At 36.1% G+C, this 22,331-nt stretch overlaps 1 protein-coding gene across 1 annotated transcript in view; it reads right to left on the reverse strand.

Moving 5' to 3' along the window:
- LOC109106615 (RNA-binding motif, single-stranded-interacting protein 3-like) overlaps positions 1–22,331 on the reverse strand; it is a 139,523-nt gene that overhangs the window by 35,407 nt on the left and 81,785 nt on the right. Inside the window, exons 5-6 of the mRNA XM_042741485.1 lie at positions 3,332–3,489; positions 1,885–1,964 (exon numbers count right to left, since the gene is read on the reverse strand). Coding sequence (XP_042597419.1) covers positions 1,885–1,964; positions 3,332–3,489 — 238 coding nt within the window. The remainder of the gene's footprint in view (positions 1–1,884; positions 1,965–3,331; positions 3,490–22,331) is intronic.

Below are 22,331 nucleotides of genomic sequence, written 5' to 3' on the forward strand. Positions count from 1 at the left end.
AGTTCAATACTAGTTAAGCTTAATCTGCCTAATATTGATGACCATGGGAAGTAATTTTGAATTATATCCCATCATTTTCTTTAAAAATAAGCAAAAAAAAAACAAAAAAACAAAAAAAAACACTTACATTCGTTTTATTGTTTACGACATTATGTTTTCATGGCAACAAAGTTGGATTGGACTGAAATGGTTGGTAAAGAAATTTTTCATCTCAAAATCATGTTAACTTTCATATGGTTTATGTCTTGGGGTTATACTTATATTGTTATATTTTATAGCACTTACACTGCTGTTCAAAAGATTGGTATCAGTAAGATTTTTAATGTTTTTTAAAGAAGTTTCTTATGCTCATCAAGGCTGTATCTATTTGATAAAACAGAAAATACTGTGCTGCTTAATATTTTTTGGGACCTGTAATACTTTTTTCAGGATTATTTGATAAACAAAAAAGTTAAAAAGAACAGTGTTTATTAAAAAAAAATAATTGTGTTACAATATACATTACTATTCAAAAGTTTGGGGTCAGTAATTTTTTTCTTTCTTTTTTTAAAAGAAATTTATACTTTTTATTCAACAAGGATGTGTAAAATGGATAAAAAGTGATAGTAAAGACCTATATTGAAAAAGACTTCTATTTTGAATAAATGCTGTTCTTTTTAATTTTTTTTATTCATCAAAGAATCAAAGTAAAAAGTATCACAGGTTCCAAAAAAATATTAAACAGTTTCAACACTGATAATAAATCAGCGTATAAGAATGATTTCTGAAGGATCATGTGACACTGAAGACTGGATTAATGATGCTGAAAATTTAGCGCTGCATCACAAAAATACATTTTATTTTAAAGTATATTAAAATAGGAAGTTAATATTAGAAACTGCAATAATATTTTATAATATTACTGCTTTTTCTGTATTTTTTAATCAAATAAATACAGCCTTGCCGAGCATTAAAAAGAGACTCCATTAAAAAACATAAAAAATCTTACTGATCCCAAACTTTTGAACAGCAGTAACATGATTTTTGTTGTAATCAGCAATATGCCACAAATACCGTCTATTAAGATTATAATCGGAAATGTCCTTTAAAGAAAAATCTATCAGCAAATCTAATAACACATTTAGCCTTTAAAATGATTTTGGAACAAGGCCAAAAAATAATGCCAACCAATAATATCACAGCCCACTTTTTCCAGTCCAATTTAATGTGCATAAAATAGATAAAATCAAGTCCCACCCTACATCATATCTCACTAATATTCTGTTTCGCTCTGAAATACATCACGTAATGTAAGTTAAATGCATTCTAAATGCTGTCTTCAGTATAAATGTTTGTCTCTAGTATATGCAGTACATTCTGCTGCCCTCTGGGAACTGTTTTCCTCCGGCACACCAAGCTTAAATTAAACCTTAATCAACCTATAAATCAGATCCTGTCATATGAAGCTGATGAGCAGAGCGACTCAAAGTGGGGGGACGTGTGCTTCCCCACATGAGAGCTTTGGATCACACTGAGCTTGGGGGTTTAGTATACATCTAAATCTTGACATAGTGAGCGATACAGGTGTAATTTTGATGTCCAAATCAGCAAATCAGAGCATGTTTAATATTTAAAAGGACAGCTCATAAAAAAAATGAGATTTCGGTCATCATTTATGTGCTTGGAACAACACGAGGGTGAGGAAGTGATGACAGAACTGTCATTTTTGGCTGAACTATTTCTTTAATATACAGCTATATGGAGAGGGACTTCATAGCAATGAGATTTTACTGTGGACAGAGCTGTGAAAATAGACAACAAAATGTCAAGTTGATTGTCACTTTATCGCTTTGCACCTGGTTAGGACACAATATTGTTAGAACACACTGTGTTTTTGACACTTGCCTGGCACTCCTGGTGGGGTTTTGAGGAACTTTCCGTTGAAATGTTGAATCACCACATCACATTTCTCAGTGGACTCCATTCTGTGACAGAAACGAAGCGAAGAGAAACACACAGAATGAGGCAATCAGAATGAAAGTCATCGGCCATGACTGAAGTGAAAACGCATTGCAAACTGAACACATTCAGCTTTTTAAAACTTTGCTTTATGGCTGTTTCTTCAGCTATTTCTTCAGACATTTTTGGCCCTGTGGACCTTTGGAAAATAAAACACACTTTTCATACTTTCACTAGTTTAATTGGTCTACTAACAATGTCTAACAGTGCATATACATTCATCCCAGCCTCAACAAATGCAATTTCCACCATATTTAAAATAATGTGTTTTAACTTGGTTTGATAACATTATGCAGTCGAAATGAAATAATTGACTCCTTTAGGAGGCTAATCTCATAGTATTTTATGCATAATAAATACACAGTTAAATAATATTTTTACACTTTTCAATAAATTGACTAATGTACAGCAACAACATGATTAGAAATTATGCAAAATAACCTGCTCACAATTGATATTTACCTTGATTTTTCTGATTTTTCCCCCACATATTTCATATAAACCTTCTCTTCACTGACCCACCTAGTCTCTTTGGTAAACAACTTTTGATAAAACCCTTTTACAGCCAAAATTATGATGGACCGCAAAAAATAAAATAAAATAAAATTAAGCTTATTTCACTATGTTTATGTTTTAAATGATATTGAATTCTATATTATTTTAAATCAATAATTCATCATTTTATATTTTGATTGAAATTATGATTGAAAGTCTGTGTCTAGGGTAAACCAATTAAAATGGAATAAATTGATACAGAAATCTAATTTAAAAAGGAGCCAAAATAAATGATGACGGCATGACAAAAAGTTCCCGGTTTGAATGTAATCTTCATATACCAAAAATAAGTTGAAATCTATTAGTTTTAACCTCTGGGACAATAAAGTTCCTGTAATTGAAGAAACATCCTTATGTGTTAGTTTAGAGAATGAGAGGAGAGGGGAAGAGAGAGCGTAAGAGAGAAAAATAAAGAGTGGCAGAGGTGTTATATAGTGTTAGTTTCAGGCTGCAGGGAGTCTTGATTTAGTCTGTGCTCTCTGGAGTGGCTCCTCTCCTCTGTGCGGCCCCATTCAGCTCTGCTCACCCAATCATGGCTGAATGGCTAATTGCCTGGCTGGCACACTTGTACACACACACACACACACACACAGCCGCTGCTGGGATCTCTTACACAGCCAGTGACCCTGAAAACCAGCCAACCCACCCCACACGCGCCACACAAGAGAGAGGGAGAAAAGCAGGAAAAGAAAGAGGGATGTTTTTATAAGTGCCCTCCTGAACAAACGCTCCGGCTAGTCTTGATTGGGCCAAAGAGAGTGTCGGATGTCAAGGTTACCTGGCGAAGCCGACCCCTCGGCTGACCCCGTTGGCATCTCGCAGTATCCGTGTGGAGATGACATGTCCGAAGGGCTTCAGCATGTTCTCCAGCTCTTGTTCATCCATTGAAACCGGGAGGTTCGAGATGTACAAGTTAGTGGGGTCCTGTTCCTGTTGCTGTGAAGAGAACACACACACAGTCGAACATTAGAAATGTCAATCATCATGTAGTCACACATATTCAGATTTCATATTATCTTCATAAAAGGCAAAAAATAACCATTTAGATGGGACGTGGCCTTCTGAGTGATATAGAAACTGACCAGGAGTGCGCAAGACTTGGGTAAAGGTGAGGATACCTTGTTTACAAAGAGTCTCAGACAAAACTTTCTGAGATTACAGCCGCCCTAGGGGTATTTTGGTCTGATCTTCCATGCTGCTTTTGCGATTGGCGACATGAGAAACCCAAGATGGAGAGGAGACTGAAAGAGTGAGTTGTTAAAGCTGAAAGCGGTGTAAATGAAGACTATGAAATGCTGGAGGGCTTAGCTGGGTACATCTCTACCTGTCTCTCACTCACGCACTGGTGGAATCCATTGTTGTGTTGATGGCCTCTTCTAGAGACACTGTGAGGCTGGCTAATGGGGGTCTGAGAGGATAGCGCACACGATACAGACACTGTATGCCGCTTGTTGAAGGGTTTTGATGTGTGTGTGTGTGCAAGGACCAAAATGAGCAGCATTAAAGCACTTGCACACTAAGAGAACATACTGCATCTGTCTCTTTGAAGCCCATGTTAAAATGCAAAGAGGAAAAGCGTACACTGTAAAACATAGTGTTTCATGTTTGTTTTCTACAATGAAGACATTTTTATTTTTTATACATTTTTTTTTTTTTATAAAATCTCAAATAATGGAAAACTTTGCAAAGTAAATTAGAAAAAATACAAAAACACAAATTTTGCATAAATGTACTAAATTAAAGCTTGAAATAAAACAATAAAAATGTGATGTCTTATATTTTATCACCAACTTGTAAAATGCTTGATATACTATTTCAGTATATTTTAATATAATTTTACATATTATATTATTTGATATAAAAATTATTTTAGAAAGTACATTATGAATTAAATTGATCATAGTGATAGAAAAAAAAACACATTTATCATGTTACAAATAAATGCTATTCTTTTATTACAGTAAATATGTTTTTGTTATTACTGTTCTTTTAATACAGTACAATAAATGCAATTCTTAAAACAGTTTCTACAAAAATATTAAGCAGTTTTAACTGTTTTTAACACTGTATTTTAGGGGCACCACATCTGCACATTAGAATGATTTCTGAAGACTGTGTTAATGATGCTGAAAATTCAGCTTTTCCATCACAGGAATAAATTACATTCTGAAATATTTTCAAATAGAATTCAGTTCTTTTAAACTGTAATAATATTACACTATTCAATCTTACCATTTTATTTCATTTTATTTTATTTGTCTTAGTAAGCATAAGAGACAAAAATAAACCAAATCTTCCTGATTCCCAATGTTTTGTGAATATTTAAAAAAAATGTTTGTAATTTTTAAAATCAAATTTTAAATAATTTATTGTTAGTAGCTAATATGAACAAGGTTTTTTTTATTTTTAAAGGTGTAGTATCCACTGCATGGGCATGGGCATGGGCTGAATTTAAAACAGAAACAGAGTGAGAGAAACAGAAGCGATAACAGAAAGTGTTGGTGGGCTAGCTGAGAATGACAGCGACCTGCTGGTGAGTTAAGGAGTTATCTGACGTGTGCATGCGTGCAAATATTCCATTTGTGATGTGTGAGGCCTGACCTTGCAGGAGTCCATCACTCTTTTATTAAGTGAAAGTGATTAAAATAGCAACTGTAGCTGCTTTATGATATCTCCTCACACACCAGATGTTCTCTACGCTCTCATTTACTGGCTGAGATCCAAACGGTTATTGAACACCCCACGCAGGGCATTTCAAGTGGCAAAACCATCAAACGCTGTTTGTAAAGGTGTTCTTAAAGCTGCCTAAAATAACCGATATATAAAACTGGCTTTAAATTAAATAATAAAACTGTAAAAAATGTTAAAAAGAAATAATAAAACTTAAAATATTTAATCATGGAAAGTGTAAACAAACAACAGCATATAAAGCTCTATTCAGGTAATTGTTTCTCAGGGTGACATCCATAAAAGAACAATTTGTAAGGCTCCTCTGTGATAAAACTCATGCATTTGGATGACTATCATGCAGGGGACAGATAAAGAAGCATTCACAGGTATTTGTATGAAAGCGCACAGTTATGTTTTTAACATTTAGATTGAAATCAATAACCTGTGACGCAAACATTCTGGTTCAATTTCTTTCTTCCTTTATGAAGATTAACACTTTTATACAGTAAGGATGCATTAAAATTATCAAAAGTGAAAAGCAAAATTGGTAAAAATAAAAATTTAAGGAACTGTTTTTTACATTTATAATGAAAATGTGTCTTGACCAAATCTGCATAAAAGAATAATCTCTGAAGGATCATGTGACTAAAAATTAAAAAAAAAAATCTGCTTTGCACTACAGGAATTTTAAATAGTAACAGTATTTCACAATATTACTGGTTTTACTGTATTTGCAGTACATAATATATAATATAATATACATATATATATATATTGCATTAAAAAAATACTGACGCCAAACTCTCTATTAAAATGTAAAACAACAACAACAACAACAACAAAAACACAACAACAAAAAAACACCTATGGATATTAAAGAGTCCCTGTTAAACTGACAAAACTTCAGAAACAGCCTATAATTTTCTCCTGGGAAAAAATATTGACATTTCCATTTCAATTGTCAATAAAATGACAGATTAACACCAGTACATGTTGAAATGACCTCACATCTCTATGTAAAACAGTTGAATTAATTAGGCTTTCTAAGTTAAATTCTAAAAACATCTGGAAATACCTTAAGTGCCACCACTTTAAAGGGGCTATCTGCTCACCAGACGGCAAGGGGTTAAAATTTCAGATTGGACTCCACCCTCAGCCTCAAACATCTATTTAATTGTGTTAGAGAGCCAAAGCCTCAGCAATACAAAAGAATAAGAGCTCAGTGAAAATATCTCATAAATGTGTCACTCTCGTCAAAGCTGAGAGCTGGGAAAGAGTGACAGGCAGGGGGATTACGTCTGAGATGTGGATGGGGAAATACATTTGGAATCTCAATATAAAGACGAGGGGCTGATTTTCTAAAGGACGGACGTGGTGAGATGTATGAATGATTTATGAATATGAAATGAAAACACCAGCCCTTCCTTCAGGCCCCTGAACAAGACTGAAAACAGAGCTGGGTGTGTGTGTGTGTGATATATACCTTCAAGTATCAGTATGCTTCCAAACTGATTCAGTGTATGGAGGACAAGGGCATGTTTTTGTTCCTCGGGTTCTGTTTTGAAATGTTAGATGAACATATGTATGTGGGTCTTCATCATAACCTGAGGACACAATGTCTCCAGCGCTCTTTTTCTCTCTATGTAAGCTCTAATGCCTTTCACCTTACAGTATATAAAAAGTGGTTTGGTCTAGGTCATGGAGAAGAGGGCAACTGAATTGATCAAATTATGCTCTTCAGAGTCTGCCTTTGAAATCCAAAATGAGACCATTTACTGGTTGAGATATTTTTCTTATGAAAATGCATGGATTCGGTACAGGAGGCCTTTATTCACCCCCCGGAGCCGTGTGAGGCACATTTTATCATGGATGCACGCACTTTATTTGACGACTTGTGGACTGTTCAACTGCAACACCCGCTGACTGCAATGATAGAGCTTAGAACAGCAAGGGCAATTCTGACTGGATTCATCTGAAAGAAGAAAGTCATATACACCTAAGATGCCTCGAGGGTGAACTAACCCTTTAATTGAACTGAATAAAATTAAGTTTAAATGAAAATGTATTCTAAAAGTTCAGAAAAGAATAAAGTGTAGTCAAAAAAAAAAAGTTGCACAAATAAATAAATTATATTGGTTCAGTGGTTCTTATATATATATATATATATATATATATATATATATATATATATATATATATATATTATTATTATTATTATTTATATATTGATATATATTAACATATGTACTCTAAGTATTTAACAGAATAAGTTAACACAATTTTTAAAATAAAATAAATATTATCAAATTATAAATAAATAATTTTTTACAGATTTTTTTTACAGAAGACTATATGAATGTTCTTAATGATGAATTGATTATTTTTATTATAAACATATAGTAAAATATGTATATACAGAATAATATACAATAAGAATATATAGAATATGAAATAGGAAAAAAAGATTAAAAATTTAACAAAAATTTAACAAAACAAAACAAAAAAAAACAAAACAAAACAAAACAAAACAAAACACAGAAGACAATTACACTTACACAGTGTTTGTTCCTGGCCTGCAGTGTCCAAGAAATAAATAAAAATAAAATAAAACAAGTTTATTATTACCAGCGGGACTTAAAAGCAGATTTCCGTATGACAATGCAACAAACAACCAGAGTTTGTTCTGTCTTTGCTGCCGTCTTTCCTAGAACTGAGTGATGGAGATTTCAGCAAGCATCTGTGAATGTCATGCCAATCCACATCTCACCTAGACCTCTGTGTCTCCTTTCGGACAGCTCTGGCCCCACTCAAAACGGCACGAAGCAGTCAGCACGCTCTGTTTAATTCTCTCTAACAGGAGCTGAGCGAAAAAAGACCACGCTACATTCTCACAGCTACTGACGGAGGAACATGCCACTCTCGCTGATGGCTCTATAAATAGTTTTTAAATACTTAATGAATGTAACATAAATATTTAATAATATCTAAACCATTTGGAGCCCAGGAGTCTCATTACGAACTTTATCTGCGAGAAGCAAAGTCAAGGGCGGAACCTTTCATGCAAACTAGTGCCTCTGCATGGACTGTCTATGGTACATCTGAGACAGGTGTCCAAGGTTTGCCCACACTGTCGATGCTCTACACTCAATATTTCTGCGCTCGGAATGGTCCGTGTTGCTGAAGCAGCACTTCAGAGTATCAGCATTCCAGATAGTGGAGAGATTAAACAGGGCTGGGAAGCTCACACACATTCCCACCGCCTGCATTACAGCCAGAACTAACAGCCCAGCCAACGGGCCTGTGCTCAGCTGATTTGCCCACAGGGACAGAGTGCTCTAGTTGGAGATCTGCCAGCGAAGGCCAAAGGGAGGGTTGGGAAAGAATAGAAGGCCTAGAAGAACCATTAGGATGTTACAATGACGGTTGCTTAAAAACGAATGATAAAATCGATACCATCTTTCGATTAACACCATGGGACCATATAAAGAGTCATTTGTCACTAAAACAGCCAAGTGATCAATTATCATCTTATTCTCCCCATACTCAGAATTCGTGCTTTGCATTTAACCCATCCAAAGTGCACACACACACCGTGAACATACACCCGGAGCAGTGGGCAGCCATTTATGCTGCGGTGCCCAAGGAGCAGTTGGGGGATCGGTGCCTTGCTCAAGGGCACCTCAGTCGTGGTATTGCCGGCCTGAGACTCAAACCATTAGGCCACGACTTCCCCTAAGTCTTTACATGATGCCTAAACATGGCCAGAAGAAAATGCTGGAAACATTTTATTTAAAATACATTTATAAATAATAATAATAAAAATAATAATTTAAGAAAAAATATATAAATGTATATTTTTTCATATAATAATAATAATAATAATAATTTATATATATATATTATAAAAAAAATAATAATAATGCAGTTTATACAAAATACATTTATAAACATTTGCTAAAATCATTTAAGTTTTTTTTCTTTCCTCATTAATGTACACACAGCACCCCATATTGACAGAAAAACACAGAACTGTTGACATTTTTGCAGATTTATTAAGAAAGAAAAACTGAAATATCACATGGTCCTAAGTATTCAGACCCTTTGCTGTGACACTCATATATTTAACTCAGGTGCTGTCCATTTCTTCTGATCATCCTTGAGATGGTTCTACACCTTCATTTGAGTCCAGCTGTGTTTGATTATACTGATGGGACTTGATTAGGAAAGCCACACACCTGTCTATATAAGACCTTACAGCTCACAGTGCATGTCAGAGCAAATGAGAATCATGAGGTCAAAGGAACTGCCTGAAGAGCTCAGAGACAGAATTATGGCAAGGCACAAATCTGGCCAAGGTTACAAAAAAATTTCTGCTGCACTTAAGGTTCCTAAGACCACAGTTGCCTCCATAATCCTTAAATGGAAGACTTTTGGGATGACCAGAACCCTTCTTAGAGCTGGCCGTCCGGCCAAACTGAGCTATCGGGGGAGAAGAGCCTTGGTGAGAGAGGTAAAGAAGAACCCAAAGATCACTGTGGCTGAGCTCCAGAGATGCAGTCGGGAGATGGGAGAAAGTTTGTAGAAAGTCAACCATCACTGCAGCCCTCCACCAGTCGGGCTTTATGGCAGAGTGGCCCGACGGAAGCCTCTCCTCAGTGCAAGACACATGAAAGCACACCTGAAGGACTCCAAGATGGTGAGAAATAAGATTCTCTGGTCTGATGAGACCAAGATAGAACTTTTTGGCCTTAATTCTAAGCGGTATGTGTGGAGAAAACCAGGCACTGCTCATCACCTGTCCAATACAGTCCCAACAGTGAAGCATGGTGGTTGGCAGCATCATGCTGTGGGGGTGTTTTTCAGCTGCAGGGACAGGACGACTGGTTGCAATCGAGGGAAAGATGAATCCGGCCACAGGGATATCCTGGACGAAAACCTTCTCCAGAGTGCTCAGGACCTCAGACTGGGCCGAAGGTTCACCTTCCAACAAGACAATGACCCTAAGCACACAGCTAAAATAATGAAGGAGTGGCTTCACAACAACTCAGTGACTGTTCGTGAATGGTACAGCCAGAGCCCTGACTTAAACCCAACTGAGCATTTCTGGAGAGACCTGAAAATGGCTGTCCACAAACGTTTACCATCCAACATGACAGAACTGGAGAGGATCTGCAAGGAGGAATGGCAGAGGATCCCCAAATCCAGGTGTGAAAAACTTGTTGCATCTTTCCCAAAAAAGACTCATGGCTGTATTAGATCAAAAGGGTGCTTCTACTAAATACTGAGCAAAGGGTCTGAATACTTAGGACCATGTGATAATTCAGTTTTTCTTTTTTAATAAATGTGCAAAAATGTCAACAATTCTGTGTTTTTCTGTCAATATGGGGGTGCTGTGTGTACATGAATGAGGGGAAAAAAATGAACTTAAATGATTTTACCAAATGGCTGCAATATAACAAAGAGTGAAAAATTTAAGGGGGTCTGAATACTTTCGGTACCCACTGTATATATATTATACACGCATATATGTATATAAATATATATACTTGTTTTTAATTTTGTGTGTGTATGTATACTATTGTTGCATTTATTTAAAATGTCATCATTTTGCAAGCCACAAATATTTCATCATCATTGGTTTGACTTCTACTGTGTAAGTAAATCTACATCTATCTACCTATTGTGCTCCTGTAGCTCAAGTGGTAGAGCATTGCATTACCAAGCGCAAGGTTGGGGGTTCGAATCCCTGGGAACGCATGATAGGTAAAGATTGATAGCCTGAATGCACTGTAAGTCGCTTTGGATAAAAGCGTCTGCTAAATGCATAAATTTAATTTAAATTTATCTATCTATCTATCTATTTATTTAGACCTGGATTCACCGACTAAGCCAGTATTAGGCTATAGTTCAATTAGGACATTTATTAAAAAAAAAAAAAAAACATTACTGCTGTGCATCTTGAGACAAAACGAAGGCACTGATATATTTTAAGAACGGATCAGGGGTAATGTAATATTTTATCTATGCTTTAAATGATTTGCCGAATATTGATGACATTAAAAAAAAGGTTTTCTTTCTTTCTCCACAAATTATTTGCCACCTCTTTAAACACCATTTACCCTTAAACACAACAGCATGATTTTTTGTTTCAGAAACAGTGACCTTGGGGTATCCTGAGGTTCAATGCCTTGCTCAAGGATGCAATAGCGTTCACACATCTTTCAATACTAAGCTGCACTACTCCACATACACCACAGAAAATCCAGTGTGTCAAACGACGGCCACCCTAAAGCAACCTACTCTCTATTCTCTGACCAATCAGAGTAATTTACAGACCTGAGTGACAGGCTTCAGTCACCATTGGGTGGCTAACAGGGCTGGTAAAAGATGAAACCTCACTAATGCTATAGATTGCCACTAAATTGATGCCTGCAGTCTTAATTGGAGTTGCCATCAACAGCTGTTGCAATTTAGAGTTAATCACCGCATCAGGGCTGCTGCTCCTCATTTTAAGAGGATGGAGAAAAAATGGGCAGCTATAATTGCAACTGCAAGTGGAAATGATGAGTTTTTACCAGAAAAAGAGACAAGAGCGGATTTTAAGTGGGCACATCCTTCAACATGCACAAATACAGATGAAAAAAAGTATGTGTGTGTGCCAGGTGAGGTCTTATTGTTCCTAAAGGGGCGAAGGTGCTGAGACTGTCAGTGTCTTCTGTGCAAACGCAGCTAAATCCCAAAATGGAAAACGCAAGTCTCCTCTAGCATCGTGGTCGCTGTGGTGGTTTATCACAATTTCCAGCCTGGTTATGCTCCCTCTCCTGCTGTTTTTCAGGCAGGGTTTTTCTTTTATTCCCTCACTCTCAAAGGTCTCTCCACAGCTAAATGACCACCATAAAGATTAGCAGCCCATGACCTGAAAACATGTGTACGACTTAACGTCTGTACAATCATCCACAATCATTTATATAGTACTTTACAAGCTCCGTTTGAAACCCTAGTGAGCTGTCTACTGCCTATATACTGTAGACAACTGCCTTGTAAGGCAACATTCTAAATGAAACCAAAGCCTTATAAGTGATTTGTAACACTCTAAACAGGCAACATCTGTTAGAAAATAGCACTTCAAAAGCTGAGTGCACAGAAAACTCAATGCAGTAAGAGGTATGATGCAATAATCTGAAAAGCATAATTATATTCATCAAAAATTTGTCAATTTTATACATACTCTATAAACTAGTCAGGGTAAAATGGTAAAAGAAAATCCTATTTTAAGTAATTTTTATGGATACATTTCTGTATTAAATGAGTAAAAATAATACATTTATTTTGCTTTGTCTGCCATATTGAAAATTTTTCCTGGGCTCATTGAAATGCATTCTGGGATTGATTTCATCACATACTGACTTACATTTTGCACAGTTCTGAACTTTTTGATGCCATTTTTAAGGGGCTAAATGTGCTAAAGCTAACGCCTTAAAATTAAACTAAAATGAAATAAATACTATTATTTAACCAGAAAAATAATAAAAAATTAAAAGTGAAAATATAAAAATAAAACCTAATTTAAAATAAATACTATATAAATACTACAAATAAATTCTAAACAATTTCCTCCAACTGAAAAACAGTAAATGCTTCCGTGTAGTAAAAATAAAACTGTTCACACACTAGATAGGCTAGAACAGTACGTACATTGTTTCAGACACAGTGAAGATATCTTATAAGGCAGCATAATTAAGTTCCCTACCTACCAGAACAGACTTTGCGTCAGGAATGCGCCTACGATGCCCTAAAAATCTTTCTAGGTTTAGGAACAGAGCAGCAGTCTGTCTTTCACACATACACACACTGCGGCTCAGGAGCTTTCCTCCCCATGGCACCCATCCATCACTCTCATTTTTCAACAATGTTTACTGGGAGCCAAATGAATTTATGATGCATTACCTTGTTAAAGAGGCCCAACCAGAGGGGCCACATTTATTGTTTGTGTGACTCACTGTGTTTTTGTGTGATGAATTTGTGCATGTAATTTAGTGTATAATGTTTATAAAAGATTAGGTGTGTTGTGCTCCATGCATGTTTGTGTGTTTAACCTGCTTCACAAAAATTGGTTAACAATTCAAAAGGGTTGTGTGTGTGCGTCTTTAGCGATGCATTTAGTCTGGAGTAATCCATCACAGAGCCATAGCAGCCGATCCAGAGCAGTGCTGTCTGTCATGAGGTAGAGCAGTGAATTATGGGTAGCAACAAACACAGGCTGCCAGCAAAGCTTGAATCAATCTCAAAGAACTCAATCTCGAAAAAACAAAACAAAACAAAACCGAAACAAAGAGAAAGAACAGTCAAACCAGCAAGATACAACGTCAGATATTTGGTGTCTTTGTAACTATATGGTTTAGAGCCTGACTGGATGGCAATGTTAAACGTTAAAAAAAAAAAAAAAAAAAAAAAAAAAAAACAGTGGCTGACTCTGTTTTAAGGCATCACAGGAGCGATCCTGACATGAAGGGCATTTCAAAACATAAGCAAATTTTTCTTAGCTTTTGTCCTGTCTCTTGCTTTCACCAAATCCATCATCTCAGGTATCCTTTGCAGAGAATGCAATCTCAGAGTGCACTCCAATAAGCAAGAATACGGCTAATAAAACAGGCAAATTGCTTAAAACAATTATATAAAAACATTATAAAAATTACACAAAATGGCAAAGAATTGAATACTGGAAAGTAATATAATATAATATATATATATATATATACATATATATATATATATATATATATATATATATATATATATATATATATATATATATATATATATATATATATATATATATATACTCTATAATTTATTCAATACAATTTTAATGTACTATGTACCAGTAGAAAAAAGTAAAAAAAAAGATTCACATCATGTACAAAAAATACTATGGAAGTCAGTGGCGACCAGCAACTGTCTGGTTACAAACATTCTTCTTCAAAATATCTTCTTTTATGTTCAACTGAAAAAAAAGAAGAAGAAGAAGAAGAAAATCATACAGGTTTGGAACAGCATGGGGATGAGTGAATGATGACAGCGTTTTAATTTTTAGGTAAACTATCCCTTAAATAATTGAATTAATTTTAACAAGATAAATTGCCATCATATTTAATATATTCATATATTAATAGCCGTAATATTTTTTTCTACACACAAAATTTTTTTATAATTTATGTATTTATTCATTTATTTATGTATTTATTTATTTATTTTTTAAATAAAATGTAATAAAAATTGGAAATTAATTAATTAATTAAAAACCAAAGGCCATAACCTTTTACCATTTATTATAATAATAATTATTTTATTCTTATTCTTTGACCATAATAATTAAATCATGTAGTTTTATTTCAGTTAGGATGCTGCTATAGAAGGCAGCTGCTTGTGTAGGCAGTACAGGCTCACTAGGTTTTGGAACAGAGTTCAAGTCTGAAACCCCTGATAGAAAATGGTAAGAAAGAACAGATTTGAATGCCGGGTGGTTATTTTATGAGCTACAAGCAAGAAGTGGTTCTACGTAACGCACTTATGACTATGTTTGACCCTATACTGAACCACAGTCATGGATAAGGCTCAGCATTAAAAATATGCCCTAAATGTTCCCAGATAAATAAAAAAAAGAGATTAGGAGAGATAGAGGGTAGAGTGAGAACAGGGAGAAATCATTCTGACAGCTCTGGGTGAGGGACTGCATCAGAAAGTGGCTTTAGCAGCGGCATCTTCGAAAACATATGTGAAAACATAAAAAAAAAGACACCCTGAGACCCCTTATATTATATATAACACTGGGACACCGGCAAAAAAAGCAATGCTTGTTCAGGAGAACTAAATGAAATGATTTCCTAAAGCGAATCACAGGTTTTTCTTACAGAAAAGATTATTTTTTTGGAATTGTGCTATTGAGATTTTTCTGTTTTCTCAATTTCTTGTGAAAGTCTGCAGAGCCACTATGGCTAAACCATATAGGTTTATGTCTGTGTGTGTGAGCCAAATGTCCCCACAAGGGTAGTAAAACCTAAAAATCTCCTACAGCAGCCAACAGCCCCCACGAGAAAAGCAGCTTAATAAACATACTAAATAATGTCTTAATGAAAATCTAAAAATGCAGAAAGTAGACATGTGCCTCTATTGAGTAATGTAATATATCACAGTAATGAATATGTACGATATTGTTATCGTGAGCATTTCTAAATACCGTGAATAAGTATATATAACAAATTACTAAGAATCGGAATATTTGAATGCATTTTAAGAATACTTTTCCCATCAGCTGTTCAAAATACACAACACCGCTGTATGATGCATGAAAGACGTGCGCACTCTGATGTAAACAAGCACGGATGAGAAGTGCATGAGAGACACTCTGGATGCACTCTCTGACAGCAGATGGCGCTAAACATAATGCAGCTGTTACCCCGGAAACCACGTAAACAAAGTAACTACACTACTTTCTGTTTCTGAAATGTGTTTAAATTATTTAAACAGCCATTCAGATTTGTATAATTGCTATAATGTTCATCACAGCACCAAATACTTAAATATTTAGACTTAATAAAAAACTCATAACAAAACTTTTTTTTTTTTTTTTTTTTTTACATTTTAATCTGGACTACAACATGCCCTAGATATTGTTTGAAAATGTTTTGATTCTTTATAGTTTGGTCACACTTTACATTATTGCTTCATTAGTTAACATCAGTTAATTCATTAGTTAACATAAACTGCCAATGAAAAATTCTTCTGAACATTCATTAATCTTAGGTATTCCAATATTTAATAACACATTGTTAAAATCGAAAGTTGCAACTGTTATTTAATGAGCTAACATGAACCAAGACTTGTATATATATATATATATATATATATATATATATATATATATATATATATATATATATATATATATATATATATTTAACAAAGATTAATAACTTCTGTAGCAAATGTAGTTATTGTTCATTTTGAATGTTAATGCATTAATTAAGGTTAACTAATGAGGTTTTATTGTAAAGTGATACCTATTGGTCTTTAAACCTGTTATACTGTATTATGACAACACTTTTTTGAAACTAAATTTCAATATCGTGACAATACTGTATACTATGATAAAAGCATTAGCAATTAATTGCTACTCCGCAGAGGTACCTCCCCGAACCAGTCTAAAATAGTCTGAATATAAACATTTATTATAGATGTACCATAGTGATTCACGACAAGCCAAAAACACGGTTTGGAAAATGGATTCATGGTGTACTCGCTAATTATATAAATATAGTAAATTTTGAAATAAAAAAAAAGTTACGGACTGCAGCTTTAAATACAAATGTTCTTATTGATGATGAACTGCTTATGGTTTATTTTGTATTTCACCCTCTTCTCCCATGCGTGGTGCCGGGTTCCACTCTGATCTCATACTGTCTCATGTGGCTATGAAATACTACACATGACATCACAAGCTCATAATACGATATTGTTTCCCATCACAGCATCCCAAAAAGTGAAACAGTGTCTTTAAAGGTTTTGTAATGGTTGTTGTGAGCTCATACAGCTAGTGAACCTGTCACCACTGCTCTGACTCACAACTTCTACTACACATACTCACGGCCTCCAAACACCCCCCTCCTCCTCGTCTCGGGGCTGTGATCAAGTCTAATGCAAGTCAGCTGGGACTGGATGTAATTGGGCAGGAATGCAGACTGGGCCGCGAGGCGACAGGACTTTTCCACACCACATCAGCTGGTGGGAGGAGTGGTAAAGGCGGCCTGACCCAGACCTGGGCGAGGAGGGCGTCTCTGCGGACCCTTCTTATCCGCTCCGTGACTGAAACAACATGAGAGAAGCATCTGGCTGGATTCCCTGTTCCAAGCGTGCTTCGCAAATAATGTAAAGCCTTGGAAAACTCTGTTCAAGTTATAGATAGTGTAACAGTGACTGAATTGCCTTTGGCACTTCGAAAGAAAGGTCAGCAGCCTCTGAAGAGCTATTCAGATCACAGAACCGACAGAAATCGAGCAATTATGAGAACAGTTCTCACATTCAGTGAAAGCTACTCTGTAAAAACACTGTTTCAAGTATAGTCTTGGCTGCTAGGTGCCATACATATTTTGTGTTTACGGTATTACATTATATCCCAATTAAACGGCAACTGCATACAGTGACTGGAACATATGCCTGCACAACATTTAAATGCAACCGGTGTCAGATCAGCCTTTAAGGATTATAATTACACAAAGTTTGACTCAAGTCAATTTCCCAGTGTTCTCCCTGTGATCGACAGAGGAACAGAGCGCCAAATCCCTTGAGCCCCGCACCTTTAGAGGCTTAGTAAATGAGCGGCTGATTTTATCTGTAAATGTAATACAGCAGGAAGCAAAGGCTCTTAAAGTGAAGGTGTGTGGCTAAGTTAAACAGGGACATACACCTGAGGATGTGTTAGTGTCGGATGTGATGCGATGTAAAGAACAGGCCGAGGGGTATCTCTGTGTTATCACTTTGTTCTAGATATTTTAAACTGACAAGCATATATTGTATGCTAGGTAGTACTGCATAGATAATGGCTACACTCTTAAAAATAAAGGTTCCAAAAGGTTTTTTTTTGCAGCAATGCCATAGAAGAGCCGTTCAGTAAACAGTTTTTGGAGCATTTTAACAATCTAAAGAACCTGTTTCCACTATAAAGAACCTTTTATGCAATGGAAAGGTTCCATAGATGTTAATGGTTCTTCATAAATGCCAATCAAGAACCTTTATTTTGAAGTGTAGCTGGCATATACTGTACCTAAATTTCCCATAATTTTGCTTTAACATTGGTAGAACAGTCTGCCAGATTTCTGTTGCAAGTTATTCTAAAAAAAGTGATGAGAAACAATCATATACGCTAAATGCTGAAGTACATTACTAGCGCATTAGATTTCATACTTTATTATTACATAAAATACCATCTAAAAAGTGGCTTAAGCATATTTTAAACATACTGTAACTACAATGTCTGTTTCTAAACTATGGTATTTTTTACTGCAATTGTATGTACCCCAATTAATAAGATTCTTATAAAGGGGGACCTGAACTTGTCAACTTTATCCAGTAATTAAGTCAACTTTGTCAAGCAAAAAAATTTTAAAGACCAAAAAAAAAAAAAAAAAAAATATATATATATATATATATATATATATATATATATATATATATATATATATACTTTATGATATATTCATCGGAATCGTAATAAAATATTTTTTATATAATAATTATATCAATAATAATACAAAATATTTTTATTAATATAAAATTATTTATGTTTTGCCTTTTTAATTTGTTTGCTTATGTAATGTTATAAATAATAAATAATAGTAAATATCTTGACCTTCTGAGGTGCCTCAGTACCTTCATTCACTGACCATTTCTTTAAAAAAAAGTGCCTACTCTTTAGAAAGTGTTATATATTCCAGCGGGATGGAGGACAAAAGGCCCCTTCAACATCAATCATTATTATAAAATAAAGTTTTGGAGAAACAACAGTATTTGAAAAATAATACTCTCTTTGTTCTTCATTTCTAAGCTCAAACATACACAAATGCACTATAAAAGTTATAGATAATTACAGTTCTGTAATTGAAAGGGAAAAGTTATTTTTCTTTAATCTCAGGTAAAGTGTAAATCGCCACTAATTCGCCAAAAGCTCAAGGGGCTTTCAAAAAAAGAAAGGGCCACTCGAGCGGCGAGCGCGACACCTGGCCACAAGCCGAACTCTGCTGGCCCGGGACGTTAAATGATTCATGCTGTCTAGGTAAAAGAGGAGAGCTGTCTCTATCTTGGGGTCTCTGGCACTGCCAGCATCTGCAGGTAGCCTTGTTATGCTAATGTCTTGGGAGGCTCTTTGAAGCCTCAATCATCTCCAAGATGGCTGATGAGAGAGCCTTTTTATGCCTGTCCAGAGGGACTCATTAGTTGAGAGATGGTGGGGGGGTGGCTGGCACCTTGAAAGGGAGGGAGGGAGTAAGCGAGCAAACGAGCAAGGACTCAGGGAGAACGATGAAGATCGCTTAACACGGACATATTGCTATCATACGACATACTGGCACGTATACAGACCGAGTTGAGGTTGTCTGTTCTCAGCGGACCGCTGATGATCTCGTGATGTGGGGCCAAGAATAAGATGAAATGAGATTCTCAGAGATCGCTCCCAAAAACAGCACCATTAGCGCACGCTAGCGGACTAAATGTTGCCAGGCATTGACTGCGTTGTTTGTTCTCGTATTCAATAAGGTCACGTCAGGTGAAGGATTTTTGTAGTCAAACTCAAAGACCCTTGGATCGTGCCGGAGCGCAGAGGATATATTTTCTTTCACTCACAGGAAGCGAAGTTCTCTGATTGGTCTGCGATTCGGGATTTGGCGAGGGAGGAAAGTGGGGGAGAAAAAGAAGAAAGCGAAAGAGAAAGATCTGTGTGAAATCGCCTCAATCTCTTCTGCTTTAATAAGAAGCCCAGAGCCAAAGGAACACAGCTTCAAGTTCCACTCCATCGCTACACTTAATAACTTCGGCCTCCACCGTGGACGGAGAAAAAAAAATCACTATCCTCCTTATTCCTGTCTCTCTCTCTTATATAAACACACACACACATACCCACATGAGCACACACTCGGTAACTCTGTGTCTTCCAGGGCGCCTGGATTTTTTCATTAAATAAATGCAATAACCAAAGAGTCTGGTGGATTATGACTGAAAAGCACTTTTTGAGATATGAGGGTAAAAATTAATAATGAAAGTTTTTTTGAGAAGGAAAGAGTGCGGGAACGACATGAGTGAGAAAGAGCATGAGAAAGTGAGGTGGATAGAAAAAGACAATCACAGTCAATGTACTTCCAGCTAATGGCGTCTCGAGTCTGCTATGACATCTCTACAGGGTTGGAAGTTAGCCGTGAAAAACTCAATAAAAGAGGTGTTGAGCTTGCATCGGGCTACAGACTGTCGCATAAGACTGTAGGGCTCGCTTATATAAACATCATGCTCTGGATACAGTGGTTTTTTCAAAAGATGTAACTGTAGCAATCTAGATGTTTAGACCAGTGAAACTTACATTATGTCTTAAAGTGTGGAATATTCCTCACATGTACACTGAATGCTCAAGCTTAAAGCTCATATGGACATATGGATAATGGCATCATTGACCTTGCACAAGCAATGTCACTAGATACCTACATATGAATAACCATTTTTCTGCATCTGTTCATAATGCTTATTGCATTTAGGTTCCTGTGAATGCAAAACATATTCAGACTCGTGAGGAGTAGTTCACACATCTGCAGGGCTCAGCCATATAAACACTCTGGTTTTGATGAGTTGTGTTCAAAATCACAAAGTACCTCCAAAATGTTCACTGTTTACAAAACACTCCACTTCACTTGACAACACTGGTTAATAACATCTTCAAATACACATAAAAACTGAATTGATTCCTTTTAGAAACACCAAATAATTTAAGAATGAATGGTGTGTGACACAGACTTTCGTTGCGCCACTGGACTCCGTCCGTCAGATAGCCTAGTGCCCGGTCACTTTTGCCCAGAAAATAAAATTCTGCCTACGCCACTATGTTTAATTTGAGTTTATTAATTATACTTTAGTGTCTTCTTAACTGTTATGTAACTTCACACCTTTTATATCAACCATTGACAACAGCCTAGAAATACTCAGGTTGAGTGCAATGACTGGTGGGTAAATTTCCTTATCCACTTCCTAAGCTTTCTGCACTGTCCTTCAGACTGAACATATCCACCCCCTAGACCTGAAATCTCACTACAGATGGCAGAATACCCAGTGAAATCCAGATACATCTATGGAGCAGAGTGCAAAGCAATGCGCTATGGCACAGCTCTCACAAACTTAAGTACTACACACTGAAGTACGTACACCATCTCCAACATTTCCTTGAATATTCCTTGTGAATATTCCTTGTGTTTATCTACTGCAAATCATACTCAAAGCTCACATGACATCCACAAGCTCATATGGCCATATGGATAATGGCGTCATGAAGATTGTTCACTGTTGTTGGCTACATAAGAGCGGCCATTTGCCTAGAGGTACATTTATAAAGTTTATGGCACTCATGTGAGCTTTTACGTTAGCATATGCAGAACACATCCGGACTCTGAAAGTCTAGCGATCAGGGCGGGGAGAGGGTTACTGCCCATGGGAGACATTGTTCTTTAGTGCGTCCTGTGGGACGTGAGGGGTTTTCACAAACACAGGGGTGTCCTACCTTTACTTTGTATTCACTACATGTTGCCTTTCATGGGTTCCTGTTAAAATGCCAAGGTCAAGGGTGTCGGTGTGCATTTGTGTGTGTGTGTGCTGTGTCTCATTAATGACCAGAGAGGTTAAGGGAGAAAAGAATACCTGCCTCCACTCTAGTCTGATCAATTATCCGTCGGGTGATGTTCCGCAAAAAGATAACCTGTTGCCATGGTTATTTCTGTGTGCAAACCGGAAGGATTAACCTCAGTGGAGAGAAAGGGCTCTTACTCTCTCTGTGACAAGGTGATCAAAGCAGGGGGGGAAGAGAGAGCGTGAGAGAGGAACAGTGAGAGAGAAAGAGGGAGGCCAGTGCAATGTTCTGTCCTTCCATTTAAACTCAACTCTTGTTTGCATGTGATGTTCACACTTTTCTAGAAAATTCAATGCACATTTTATTGTTGGTTGGTGAGCTAACACTTAAAGGCACAATATGTAAGTTTTTTTTAATAAAATATCCAAAAACCACTAGAACAATAATATATAATTTGCTGACTTGTGTACTTACATTATCCCAAATGTTCTGAAGAATGTTTAAATCCAGAGAAATAAGCAATTTTATCTAATGATACAGACCGTGTCCATAGTGTCATTGTGTCACCTGCCAATGACATCATAACCCCTCGATTTCTGGTTTTGTTTTGTAGTAAACATATGTAAACACCAAAGACTCTTTAATATGTTGTGCATTTTAATAGACCGCTGACGACTGCACAGAGTAGCATTATTATAAAACTTTCAAATGTATCTAGTTTGATAAAACAGCACTG

Source organism: Cyprinus carpio, chromosome B16 (genome assembly GCF_018340385.1).
Source record: "Cyprinus carpio isolate SPL01 chromosome B16, ASM1834038v1, whole genome shotgun sequence".
NCBI classification, from domain to species: domain Eukaryota; kingdom Metazoa; phylum Chordata; class Actinopteri; order Cypriniformes; family Cyprinidae; genus Cyprinus; species Cyprinus carpio.